This window comes from Pygoscelis adeliae, unplaced genomic scaffold (genome assembly GCF_000699105.1).
Source record: "Pygoscelis adeliae isolate BGI_AS28 unplaced genomic scaffold, ASM69910v1 Scaffold227, whole genome shotgun sequence".
NCBI lineage: Eukaryota > Metazoa > Chordata > Aves > Sphenisciformes > Spheniscidae > Pygoscelis > Pygoscelis adeliae.
In genome coordinates, this window is record NW_008825100.1 from 1,694,603 (window position 1) to 1,708,569 (window position 13,967).

Here is a 13,967-nt window from a genome sequence, read left to right on the forward strand (position 1 = left end):
CTGTTATTATGACCTATGGTCATTTTCTCCCCACGTCACTAAATAATCTCCTACTCAAAGGCCTGTTGCTTCTCCTGGTAGGCTACGTACCGTAGTCTTTCTGAGTGTGTTGTTACAATCATTTATTACCACTGCCAGGCTCCTTATCTTCTCAAGTAGTGACCGAAGTTTTGTATGAATGGAAATCAATTGTGTGTTTAAAGTTCAGGAGCATGGCCCTCATGCCGCTGTAGGATATCGTGTGTGCTAATTGCACTAATCTCAGTGAAATACTGGCAATAGCATATATTCCATCCAATAATTAAGTATTTAAAGGTTATTTCTGAGGCTGATTGGTTTTAATTATAGCTATGGCTTCATGCAAAAAAATTCACTGTAGGGGAATGGATTTTTTTAATCGAAAAATTAAAGTAACATATCCTTTTTACCAACTGATTCACACTTTTGCCAAGTTAATCTTTCATTTAAATAACGAGTTTTGCCATTTACCAGAATGCAAAAGATCCTTCTGCTGCCTTGGACATGGTGCTTTGTACGTGGGCGCTCACTGCCACGAGCGAAGAAGCTGCCCTGGTCCCCACTGTACAAAGCGCAAACTGAAGGACAGCAAAGTGAAAGCCAACATTTTAAAATACACCCACTCATTTCTGGCTGCTTAGATCAGAGACACCAAATGTCCTTCTCGCTGATGCTGAGGTAGCCATGCCAGGGTAGTTGAGACACGGAGATTGCGTCAAATGGTGTGTCCCAGTGCAGAGGTCGGCTTGGGACTGTCTGGTCTGCAGGGCCTGCGTGATGCCACAGGGTATTGTGGCGCTGTCAGAAATACACATATGGGTTTGGCTCTCGTGCTTTGTGCTTTAACCACAAAGCCCATCCTTCCTGGCTCTGCTGCAGTGCTCTGCAGCAGCTGCAAAATAGGTACGAGTGGTGGGTAAGCTGTCTTGCTCGTCTTGTAGCGCCTTGTCACCAGCAAGTCCACAGTCCTGCCTATGGTCTGCCCTTGCACACGTGTGTGACGTGCGTTTGTGCTCATGTGAGTCATATGCACAGCAAGAGGAGCATTTTTGACCAGGGCACGGTTCTTTTCAAAGGGAAGTATTTGATATCTTCTCCAGAATTTGCAGTTTGGGTTGGCTAATCTATGAAGCAACTGAGACGACAGTCATTAATCCCCTCATACTCCGTATTTCACAGTTGGTGTCTGCTCCCCAAGCCCTTGCTCACCCAGCGGGAAGTGCGTTACGAGCAGTGGCACAGGCAGGTATCGCTGCTGTGACCATCCCCAGCCTGGCATGGAGGAGACTGCAGCCCCGGTAAAGGAAGTGACAGCAGCCAGGACTGCCTCCACCATTACTGGGTTATCTACAGGCTGCGTCAGTGTTCAAGCACGAGCTTTGGGTCATGGAAAGGGCTTGGATGAAAAGGGCAGGACTTTGGTGAAGGAGCCCATGCTCCCATGTCTAGCTCTGGCTGTCGAGACCCCTTCTTCGGTCTCTCCATTCATGACTGTAGGGTTGTTTGTCTTTGAAAAGCACCCTGAGGTCTGCAGGTGACCAGTGCTGTAGACAGCCTGGGTGTTCATATTAACATGGATCAACACTGGATCCCAAAGGCTTTTGAAGGAATATTCAGGAGAAAGTGGTTTTATTCTTTCAGCTCCAACAGAAAAATTAAGAACTGGAAAAATAGTAAGTGCAAAGGATGCAATGAGGCATCTGATAGTGCTCAGGGGGTCACAGAAGAGGAGCCAAGCTGATCTTTTTTAGCCCAACAGTTGATGACTTTTGTGATTCTGTAACTATAGCCTGGGTTTTTTCTGCTTTTGTAGATGTGGATAAATGTCTTTCCAACCCTTGTCCTGCGCTGGCCACCTGCAACAACACCCATGGCTCCTATATCTGTCAGTGTCCTCTTGGATATGAGCTGGAAAAAGGAAAGTGCAATTTAGGTAAGAAAACAAAAGTGAAAAACCAGGGGAGAAAAAGGTGGAAATAATTATCTGTAATCTTCTAAAATAAATTAACCTAGGCTCAGACTAGTTCAGGAGCTTAATGTTCCTCCCAACCACCACTTTTAACAAGAGCCTTTTACTGTTTATACAAGTGCAGTGTCTAATGCCTGTCGTGTTGGGGTGCCCCGGGGAGCAGGCGCAGTGATAGCTGAGTGTTTCTTAAAAACACAGCAACAGAGCAGTGGGTTCAGGCTTGTTAGTAAGGACAGATGTGCCCCTTCTGATCCTAATGTGTTTTACAACCCCAAAAAGCATTCAGCAGCTTACCGTAGCTCCCAGACCTGCAAACCCGGGCGATGGCGCTTGGCCTGGGAGAAGGGAGTGGGGCTGTTGTGTAACCTGGCTTCAGTGGGATCAGCCATGTGCGGAAAATTAAGCAGCCGTGAAAGTCTTTGTAAGATCAAGGTCTTGTTTCGTACCTTTAGCATTTTTCATGCAGCACAGTTATTAGTTGGAACTCAGGTTCTGACCCCCTCCTTTCTATTAGAGGGCTCTCAATCTCAAGGACTTACAATGTCCCATTGTAAAGGGGAATTTGTTTTGCTAGAGTTTCTTCTGACCCTTAATCAGCGAGGATTAGAGGCATGGAAATTTTGCTGAGGAAACATGGGTGAGGTGTCCCTGAAGGGTGTTTTGAAACATTTCTTTGAGTTGGAATGTGTCAGCTTCTAATTTAGAGAGTTGTTTTGATTATGCCTTGAACTGGGATACAGGCAGATTATATAGATACCGTGAAGGTGATTCTCATCTTATTTTTACCCGGAGTTGTTACATTAGAGCTGCCTGATATAAAATTTGTGGTGAGAATAGGCTCTGTGGATGGGAAAAAATGGGAAAGAATTGGAGGCTTTATAATGTTATCTGCAACCGTATTTGTTTTTCTGGTGGAACATAAAACTGGAGCTCTGAGTTCTCATTTCCACCGAGTATCTCATGACACTTAATACAAGATTTAGAGGTATTATCTCTTCGAGTCTGGACAACTCAGATTATTGCATTCTGCTGCCATGAATCAAATATGAATCTAAGCATGGAAAAATGCATCTTTTGGACCCCTTTTCAAATGTCATTGCTCATTCTGTCCAACAATTTGAAAAATGAAAATGTCCTTTCTACAGTGCTTTATTTTGACTTGTTGATTTGCTTTCCTTCCATTGCAGGGAGGGATAAGAGATTCAATACGTTTACCCCAAATTATTATAAATAGCTTTGGTACCTGAAACTGTCTTGTTACTAAATTTACCCAGCTCCCTCTCTGTTCAGGGGTCCTTTTAAATTTTGAAGTCTGTGTTTCTATATGAAATGTATGAACGCTGCGGTGAAATGCTGGCTGTTCAGCAGCACTGAGCTCTGGAATTTGACTGGGGCTGTGGGAACATCGCAGCAACCCTTGGGAAAAATCCCAAGGCTGGGACTTTGCTTTACTGAGGCAGTGACTCTCAGACATGAGTTTTCTGTCCACTGCGTGAAGGGGTTTTCCATGCAGACAGTCTCTCATGTAAGGCGGATGAAACCGCAGCTCCACATGGCACGGAGACATGTGTTCCGACTAACTTGTCTTATTCTCCTTTTTAGTAAGAATATTTATTGGCCAGGTCCCCCTGAAAGTTAACATTACCCATGGGAAGTACACAGAGCTCCTCCACGTCGAGGGTGAGATCCTGGCGATGGTGAGTGTCATTGCCAGGACTTTGTCAATGCTGATCCCCTTCGCTCCTCTTACGGTTGTCATGGGAAGCCATGAGACTCTGTAGAGGGGATTTAGCCTTTTTAATCGTTGAACGATCCTCGTCTGGTGTAAGTAGGACTGGTGAGATGTATGCTTTTAAATCCCAGCACGCTCCTCTTCCCTGCCCTGCCCAGGCTGTCAAGACAGCAGCGGAGAGATCCGGCTCCTATGGGGATTAAGACAGTATATCTGCCCAGAAGATCCTGAAGCCCTTTTTGTGAAGTGGTGTGGCTGGGGTCACGCTTCTGTGGCCTCCACCCTTTCCAGTGTCTTTTGGCTGCATTGCCTTTTCCAGACCTCGAAAGGGCATTAGTGCTCCTCCAAGGTCAAACATTAAAATAGTAACTCTGGGCTTCGTTGTTCGTCAGTAAAGCTCACAGGTGCTGGGACGGGTTGGACTGCAGCTGGTGCCATCTTGCTCTTAGCCAAACCCCATGGGATGAAGCACAGCAGCAGCACCCACCCAAACATACCTTCCTCCTGGTGGAGCTTCCCAGCCATGCTATTGCAACCATGTGGCCCTCGGTCAGTTGAGAGCAAGCACTGGATGAGCTGGTGGCTTCCCCATATGCTGTGCCATCAGTTGCTTCAAAAAGACCCCTGGGTTGGGGATAGGTCCATCTCTGTGCATTTTTTAGCCAGATCATTGTATGCATGAGTTCGTCCTGTTAGCAGTTCCTGGGCTGGCTGCAGTTCATCCCAACTCTTTTTGGAGTACGTGATTTGGAGATGCCGCCAAAGGAGGGGGGAGCCAGGGTGAGCTGCCTGCATGGCTTGTGCTGAGGAGTGAACACAAACAGCCATGCGGATCCAGGGGGAGGGAGGCTCCTTGGAAGATGTGCAATCTCTGAGGGCACTGCTTTGAGCTCAGCCTTGCGTGGGGCTCTCTCCCTGCTGGCTTCTGGCTCATCCTCGGCCTTTGCCGGTCAGTTGAGAGCAAGCACTGGATGAGCTGGTGGCTTCCCCATATGCTGTGCCATCAGTTGCTTCAAAAAGACCCCTGGGTTGGGGATAGGTCCATCTCTGTGCATTTTTTAGCCAGATCATTGTATGCATGAGTTCGTCCTGTTAGCAGTTCCTGGGCTGGCTGCAGTTCATCCCAACTCTTTTTGGAGTAGGTGATTTGGAGATGCCGCCAAAGGAGGGGGGAGCCAGGGTGAGCTGCCTTGATGCTGCCTGCATGGCTTGTGCTGAGGAGTGAACACAAACAGCCATGTGGATCCAGGGGGAGGGAGGCTCCTTGGAAGATGTGCAATCTCTGAGGGCACTGCTTTGAGCTCAGCCTTGCGTGGGGCTCTCTCCCTGCTGGCTTCTGGCTCATCCTCGGCCTTTGCGGTCATTGCATCGTGGGGCCCCAGGCAGATGCTCATGTCAAAATCCTCAGGTCTTCGCTCCTGTCCAAGGCTGTGCGATGGTGACTTCGGCCATCCCTTGCTGGCAACAGGACGGTGCATATTTCTTACTGAGCAGATGAACAGCTGGGATGCTCAGAGCCCCCCTCGGCCTCAGCAGGCAGCTCTGGCGAACACAGGGGTTGGTGTCGGTGACCTGGGAGGGCTGTCCTGTGCTGCGTCCCACCGGGCTGCCTCCCTCCATCATCCCCTGGGGCACTAACAGCTGCTCTCTCCTTCCTTGCAGCTCAATGCGTCGCTGTCGGGCTTGCCGGGGTACCACCACTCCACAGTTAAGGCGACCAGGTAAGGCTAAGGCTACCAGGGGAAGAATGAGAAACTCGAGCATTCGGGATGTTCAACTTGAGATCCACATTCTCCATTTTGAGTTGGTGCTGGGCTTGATGCAATACGGCCCAGTGGTAGCACAGGGCATGGGGAATGTACCTTGCCTGGCTCTGCCGGTACCCTCCTCCTGGCCTGAGGGGCTTGGGGGTGGGCTTGTGAGCTGCCCAGGAGGGATTTATGGCTGGTTTCAAAGTGAGCTACCAGCGCCCCTTCCAGCCACAAATTTACCTCTCTGTGTGTAAGTTTGTCCTGTTTTTAAGGTGTGTTAAAATGCACGGCTGTTTCAGTATGTATGCGATATTGTGTCTGTGATAAGCATCGCTTGTGTTAATAAGAGTCCTATGTATAAAGTGCTAATGATGACATCAGACTGACCCATGGTACTCAGGGCTGTTTTGTTTTGTTTTCTGTTAGGGAGGCAAATTTTGTGCATGTTTCAGTGCAATCCACGTTCTCTTTAGCATCCAACGTGACTTTCTACGACGTTGTCAGCAGCGTGAAAAGCTACATTCGAGCTTGCAAATACCCTACTGAAGCCTGCCAGTTCATCTCCAGCCTGAAGCCGCTCCACAGAGGTAAATAGCATCTGGAGGCACTGTGACGGGAGGGCAAAGGGATGTTTTATTTGGCTTCTTTTTAACAGGGAGAGAAAGATTTTGGCGTTTGGAAAAACCCCTCTGAATCTTTTTTATCTTATTTAAATGGGAGTCATCTTAAGAGCCTCGCAGTACAAAAGGGATGGAGATATCCCGCCTTATCTTCACCACATGTGTGAGAAATCTGCCTCTCTGTGAAAACATCGCGCAGCACAGGATTAGAGGCATTGTGGGGCAGCCTTTCATCTCCGGGATGTGACACCGGGCCCCGGCCAGATCAAAAAAACATAAGTCTTAATTCCACCCGCACGGCCGGGAGCCGGGGAAACAGCGTGAAAGCCAAGAGACAAAACCCCCCAGTGAAGTGGATTAGAGCTGCTGGAGGCTACGTGGGGAGCTGTGCTCTCCTGCCTGCCCAGTTTCAGTGTTGCAGGGTGTAAAAATGGTTGACAATTAAGAGCTTTCGATTTCTGTACCAAATCCTCTACCTGCCAAACAGGAACATGGGTGCAGCACAAAGAGCCCTGGAGAAGCACATCAGTGTTGTGCAGGACCTTCTCTGGGTGGACCCCACCGGTGGTGGTGGCCTTGTGCCCTGCACCTCCCGGTCCTCACTTCTCGAGGGAGCGATAGAGGAGATTTAGCCGTGAGAGGTACCGGCAGGATGCAGGGAGTGAGCACCCTTGAAAGACGGGCTCCTGCAAGGAAACTTCTGCACGTGGAGCTCTGTGACTTCAGGGTTTAAGGATTCAGGGTTTGGCTTTGAGGATGAAGGGCAGCAGCGCTTAGCTGGGTGTAGTGGGAAACCCCTCAGATTGTTCTGGCAAAGTAAACATGAAGATGAGAAATTTAGCGTGTGCTTTTACTTAAAAGTGCCATATTTTAAAGCCACACTCCATTATGGATGGAATTAAATTATTTCGGTAGACCCGCTCGGATTATATCTAGCAGTTACCTCTGATACAATGCTTCTGGTAAAGTCTACTTCTAACTTGAAATAAGCAGAATAAGAAACAAATTATGTTCTTGTGTATGTACTTAAAAGATGTCAGATCAAAAAAAAAAAGAGATGATGGATCTAGCAGGGAGAGGTTTATAAAAGGTGAGTGCCAAATGAGTGACACGTTTTCCATAAAATCCTGTTTCTCGTGAATATTTTTTCATTTGTTCATTCTATTTAGTCCGACCTCCCAGTAAAAAATGTAAATTCGGTGACACAATTTCCATCATTTACCCACAGTTTTGCTGAATGCTCATTGTAACAAATCTGACTTTCTAAAGTAAAACACAGCTTCAAAGTAATGTAAATGAAAGGACAAATTCTTTGTTTGAAAAATGAAAAAATTCAGCGCTTAATATTGAAATGGAAAAAAATTGTTTTGGGCTGAGCAAAATGTTTTGCTTGATATAAACTTAAAAATTGATTTGTTGACCTGTCTCAGGGGGTGAATGTGTTTCAGCTTGAGCCAAACCAAATTTTTCTTTTTCATTTCCCCTTCTGCCTCCGAGCTGAAACATTTATTATTCGCTCCCTCTATTTGCCTGTACAAATGACGGTAGATATGCAAGAAATGGTGACATAGTGTAATGTTGACTGTCTCCTAATGAAACAAATATTAAAAAAAAAAAAGAAAAGAGATTAAAGCAGCACGTGAGCTGAATGTGATGCCTGGGGAAAGCAAAAGTGCATGATGGTGGCTTCAGAGAGAACCGTGCTGATGTTGGCCACCTCTTCCCGACAGTTGGCAGCTTGTGCAAGCAGAAAGACCCTGAATGCGACAAGGAAACTTCTGAATGCACTGACTTCGATGGAGTCGCGCTCTGCCAGTGCAAAAGTGGGTACTTCAAATACAACAAGATGGACCACTCCTGCAGAGGTATTGCTCTTTATGTGGTGTATTTTGCCTGAATTTTGCTTAAACTTTTTGTTCCAGTGGAAACGAGTGTGTGTGTATCACTGTGCATGCAAGAAGCTCAATATTATGAATAAATATTAGCAGCTCAAGTTTCTTTTATTTAGTTAGGGGACTTTTCAGCAGACACTGAAGATACAGTCTCTCTCTAGGAATAATATTATTTCTTTCTGGAGCACGCTGTGAGTCACAGTGATTGAGAAGAGGGAGAAAGGGGCCCGACCGCTTTGGGCTCCAGTTCAGTGGCACAGAGCAGAGATGACGTGTGTCTCTGCCTGTTTTGATTTTGTCTGAACTCTCAGCGAACTTAGAAGTGCTTTAAACTCACAAGCTTATATTAATACATAATCAATATTTTTAAAATAAGTATCTGAAAATGATTATGAATTTATTTTTCAGCTGGGTTCCTAATAGAAATTTTAAGCTCAAGGGTTATATTATTTTTTAGCTACTCCTCAGATCATGAAATGTGGTTTTGCTACATTTTAAACAAGGTCTTTGTCTGCGTGCCAGTGGTCAAAATCACTTCTGTAGGTCCATTGCCTAGTTCCAGTGGTTGTTGTAGGGCTTCTTAAGAAATGCAGTTTTCTGACGACATATCAGTAAGAATTGCAGTAGTGGTTATATATTGCTTCTGGCAGTGTCTGCTGGGTTGCTGTTGAAATAGGAGGAGATGCTTTGTCGATTTCAGATCTGATCAGAGAGTGAGAAAAATATGGCCGGAAATAACTCCTGTACTGCAGGCTCTGGGATGGACATCTCGGAGATAGGCATCTCTGGGTCCCAGGTCATGGTCCTGCCTCTCCTCTGCTCTGCGGCTCCAGGCAAAACCTTTCTCCTTCCCTCCCTTCATCTTGTATGTTGGGGGAAGGATTTCTATTAGGAAATACTGACCGTCTCCACCGACCCTTGAGAGGCAGAGAAGGGCTTATATAGTGAGTGTGGAGCTGAGCTGAAACCTGGGAGGCTTTTGCCCAATTCTTGCTCCATCATCGATGGTGGGGACCCAGGGCGAGTTACTCCATTTTTCTTGCCAAGCAGTGTTGTGAAGGTAAATACCTGAAAGGCTGTGAGGCACTCGGATGCGATGGTTGCAGAGGGCTAAGAGATCTAACATCTTCTACATGTGGCTACTCCCTACTTACGGGTCTTGTTTGTTGTGCAAAAGATAAAAAACCCTACCTGCACACAGTGAGGCCTCAATTCCACCTTCAGCTCGCTGCTGTCAGTAGGAAACACCTTATTGACCAGCTTGAGAGTGTCTGAGGGACAGGGTTGATGCGGGATTTAGGCTGCAGTGCAGTGGCATGAGGGTAGCACTGACTGCATGGTGCCACGCTCCGGCAAGATACCAGATTTTCAGCATCACTTTGTTCCCATCTGGGTAAGCCAGTTGGTTTGGATTTTTAAAGGCTTTTTCAAAAGCCAAGCTATGGCCCTCATTTGATATTTAGGGCTATTTTCTGATAAATATAGCATACAATATGCCAGCCTCTTTGAAAATCTCTGCCCTTTTAGTGACTAAACAGGAACCGAGGTCTCCTGAGCATCTGACCCTCATTGTGGGTCGTGAAAATGTGGCGCAGTAACTCAAATTATAATACTTGCAAAGAGGGAAACAGCTATTGTGCTGCCCTGTCCGGTTTCCCCCGTGGGAAGGCGGGTGCGGCTGGGGGGGCTGCTGAGGCACGGGGGATCGGTCGCCCTGACCCCCAGGGATTGTTCTGTCCTGCCTTGCAGTGTCTGTCTCCTGGGGCATGCTCGAAAAAGCATCCCCTGGACCAAGGAGGGGTTGGGTCTCTGAGCCACAGGAGTTTCAACATGTTGGCTGTGGTACCTCTCGGTGTGCAGTTCGGTCGTCTCTGGGTCATTGCTGGTTTTCAACCTTCCTGGTATCTTCAGAGCTGTTTTAGAAACAGGGCGACAAACCCAATGTGCCAGCTTTTCAAGGGCATGCTATTTTTAATAGTACAGAGTGTTTCTGGAGCGAAGCAAGGAACAGCAAAGCAGGTTTCCAAAGAGATCCCTGAGTCTCTTTCGGGAAGGCAAAGGAAAAGGAATCCCAAGTAGAAAAGCACAACTTGATAGCTTTGCTTGGCCCCTGACACTTAAGCCTTTCCTCTGTTCCCTGCTCATGTTTGAAAGCTTGCCGAGAGAGTGTGACAGTGCGAGCTCTCCTGGGAGCATGTTCAAAGGAGCAGGAAAGATGTCAGAGGAGAAAGCAAAGTGGCAGGAAAAGACAGGGTGAGGAGAGGAAAAGACATAAGCACCGAGTGTTTAAGACAGAGAGATGCATGTTCAGGATCTTGCTTTTCCTCTTTACTGCCCCTATAGTCTCCCGGCCTGAGAGCTGTGTGCCAGTGGGGTCCCAGGGCTGCTCCTGCCCAAGGCACGGCTCCAGCTTTGAGACCACTCAAGCTGTATGTGCCCTACACATATTATTGGGCTAGGGCTGAGGAGGTGAGATTAGGCTGAGCTCCAGCATCTGCCTGCAGGCTCCTCCAGGCCTTCCCAACACACAAGCAGCAGGCTGCAGCTGGGGTACACAGGGCTGCTGCGCTCTTTAGAGAAGGCAACTCCAGCAAGCTGTCAAGGTGATCCCTCCCTCCCCTTCACTGCAGATTTTGTTATTGCCTGATCTTGTGGCTCACTTTGGTAGAACGTTTGCTCCATAATGTTTTTGGTCTGCTTTTGTTAGCGAGTGAAAAGAGCAACCCATCCAGTCTCATTTTGCTAATGCCTCGGTGTTACGAATGAGCCAGGCAAGGATCCTTTGGGATTTACTACCCTTGCCCTGTCTGTTCGTTGACTGAGGCTCTTAACTCTTGTCCAGTTACCTCTCATCTCTTCCTTAACTTCAAAGAAACCATCTTAGAGAGAGAAAAATAAATCCAGTGCAAAAAGCATCATGATGAGATGCAAGCAGTGGGGCTACGTGAAGAGCCTCACCCTCCCCATCCCCAGCTCTGGGAGAATAAATGGAGTGAAAGAGGTAGTGGAAGAGTAGTGGGGCTATATAGGGCAGAGAAAGGGGTGCAAGACCAGCTATCGTGGACATCAGCCCCCTCCGTTATCGTTGGTGCCAGTTGCTACAGCAAGTCTGTGCCTAGAGCTGCAATATTCATGATGTGAGTGCATCACTCATCTGTGTCCACACACCCCGCAGGGAAAATGGCACACTGAGTGACATGAGATGCTTAGTAAATGGTATATAGGCAAACAGTATTTCAATATGACCACAAGCAAGACCAGGCATCCAAGAGCGGAGTGCCAGGCACACTGTGGGTTGCGTCTCCTGGAAAGCAGAGGCTTGGGCTCAGCTGTGAAGGGAGCCTGGCGGGTAAAGAAGAGGTCCCCAGCTCTGCCTTTTAAGGCTAATATGGTCCCTGGGTGAATTTAGGAGGCACGGGCAGGCAGAAGAGGGGAAGTTTTGTTATCCCTGGGCTTCCAACATCTATTTCTGGGAACCAGAAATCAAAAGGGTCAAAGGGAACCTGTGAGCGTTCAGAGAAAAGCTGCAATAACCAGGGAGACTCAAAGATCTCTGTGCACTTGGCTTTATTAAAGGCAAAGGAGTGATTTGATGGTGAGGAGGAGAAATGTGATCATATAACCTTTTCCAATCTAGCGAGTAAACATCCAAAGGCTGGAATTTGACACTGGGATAATTCAGACCAGAAAGAAGGTGAATGTTTTTAATGGCTGGGGAAATTAACTTTATGAGCATCTGACCCAGGGTTGTGGTTGATTGTCTGTCACTGAAAATATTAAAATCAATCTTGGATGGTTCTCTAAAATGTAGTTCCAATTCTACTATTTGATTTGAAACTGGAATTAAATTTAGGGAAGTTCTGTGACCTGTATTATGAGGGGGAGGTCACAGTCACATTGCTCCCTGCTGGCATCAATATCACTTGTTATTGGTGCTGGAAGAGCCATAAACTTCTGAATCCAGCCAGAAAACTAGTGCTCTCTCTTGGTTTACTATGATATTGCCAGCTCATCCTAATGGACAATGTTGTACGTTGTCCTTCTTTTCTTCCTTCCTCCCCTCCTGTGCTAAGTGTTTCTGAAAATACAGTCGCTGGCTGTGCCAGAGGGGAAAAGTCATCTGGTGTGCTGGGAGCAGCAGAGGAGGAGGAGAGGAGGCGAGGGCTTTGCTGCGGCTTAGCTGGGACCTCTGCTGGGCAGCCCCCTTCTCTCCCCGCAGATTTCCTTGTGCTTGCTGGGGTTAGAGAGCACCTAAGCTTTCCCTAGGTTAGAGAGCAAGGCAGAGGGAAGAGGGCTTGAGAGCTGCTGCCTCACCATTTTTAAGCATATGGTGTTTCTGGGGAAAAAAAAATCCATGAGCATTTTTGCTTTCACATAACAATCTAGTTTTATTCCCGGTGGAGTGTGCTGCAGGGGTTTCCCAGACCCCTGGGTGATGTCTTGCAGACCCCCAAGGGCTGCTGCATGTGCTGGCCCTGGCTTATCCCTCTGCCCAAAATTACTCCATTCGTGTCACTCCTACTCAAGTCTTTGAGCGACCACCTTCGCTGCCTCTGTGAAAGGCAGCAGATCTGCAGGAGCTCTGGTGGGACTATTGCTGAGAAAAGCGGTGATCTTATCAGTAATTTGAAGCTTATAATTGTGTGTCCAATGTATCATCACCTTTGCTGTTCATCTGAAGGGTAGTATCGTATTCTCAGATAATTCAGGTGATGAGATAGCTGTCCATAAGCACAGAAATTATTTTATTTTGAAGCGATGGTTTCCGTTTTTCACCAACATTTTGTACACAGCAGTTTTCTGTGTTATTTAGACCTAGTAAATTTAATTTCTAGTCTATAGTAAAATATGATATTTCAAAATTTAATTTAGCTCCAAATTTGAAAGACAAGAAAAAAAAGTGACATGAGGCAAAACGTAACAGAGCACTTTGGGCTACCTTGACTGTGTTTGCATAACATTTTGTTGCAATACTAACATTTTAAAGTAATTAATAATGTGCATCAATGCTAAAGTAGCACCTTTCAAATGAGGTTTCAAAACAAAAACTGGAGACTCTTGCAGATTTTTTACACTGCTATTTTGTGGGAAGCAATACAAATGTGCAGTGAGTTTCCATTTGGGCAAGAAGAGGTTCTGCTGGGAATTACGTTACCAGCTGCCCACCCTGTGCCAGGTTCTGAGCTAGCTCGGAAGGTCCTGAAATCAAAGCCAGTGGGAGGTGAATTTAAGTGCACAATGTTTTGCCTAAACCAGAGGAGATATTGCATCACACCAGAGTGCATCGCACTCCTGCTGTGCCAGCAGCGCAGACCGGCTTGTCGGTCCCCAAGGTTGTTTGGGGTGAGACTGCTGTGGGAAGCGGCGATGGGAAATGCCTCCCCTGCACCACTACGTGGTGCTCATGGCCCTTCTCTCTCCTGTGTTTTTAGCCTGTGAAGACGGATATAAGCTGGAAAATGAGTCCTGTGTGAGGTATGGTGACTGTTCTGCCCTCCTCCTACCCCACCATCCTTCTTAACATTCCTTTGGTGACCTGTCGGCACAACTAAGCTGCTGAAACTCCCTGTTGTTTTCTGTTACCAGCTGCCCGTTTGGCTTAGGTGGATTCAACTGTGGAAACCGTAAGTACTGAGTTTGGTTTCTTTTAATTTCCACAGCATCAGAAATGGGAAATTTGAAACAAGTAATTGCAAATGACTATGTCTAAAATGCAGTAGGTACACACTACTCTTGTCAGTGTTTTTTGTTTCTTCATTTTCTGTTGAAAACTATTCTGTTGGCCTTCTTTGACAAAGTTGACTTAATGTTATCTCCTAAGGAAAGGAGATCTCCTTTCTCTGGATACTCTGTCATGATAGCACATATAGTGGGCACTCTTGAAGCAAGATATTTGGAGGTGAATCCATAAAATATCGTTTGAATTATTCTGATCTATCAGTGAAGGGAATCTGTCCCCTAGGGAAACAAGAGCTTGTTCTTCCT

The 13,967-nt window shown here is 46.8% G+C and overlaps 1 protein-coding gene across 1 annotated transcript in view; it reads left to right on the forward strand.

The window, feature by feature from the left end:
* Nucleotides 1-13,967, forward strand: part of LOC103919600 (protein HEG homolog 1-like) — a 21,408-nt gene that overhangs the window by 7,151 nt on the left and 290 nt on the right. The window contains exons 7-13 of the mRNA XM_009327133.1: nucleotides 1,832-1,951; nucleotides 3,590-3,684; nucleotides 5,382-5,440; nucleotides 5,897-6,057; nucleotides 7,821-7,955; nucleotides 13,415-13,457; nucleotides 13,569-13,606. Of these exons, the coding sequence (XP_009325408.1) occupies nucleotides 1,832-1,951; nucleotides 3,590-3,684; nucleotides 5,382-5,440; nucleotides 5,897-6,057; nucleotides 7,821-7,955; nucleotides 13,415-13,457; nucleotides 13,569-13,606 (651 nt within the window). The remainder of the gene's footprint in view (nucleotides 1-1,831; nucleotides 1,952-3,589; nucleotides 3,685-5,381; nucleotides 5,441-5,896; nucleotides 6,058-7,820; nucleotides 7,956-13,414; nucleotides 13,458-13,568; nucleotides 13,607-13,967) is intronic.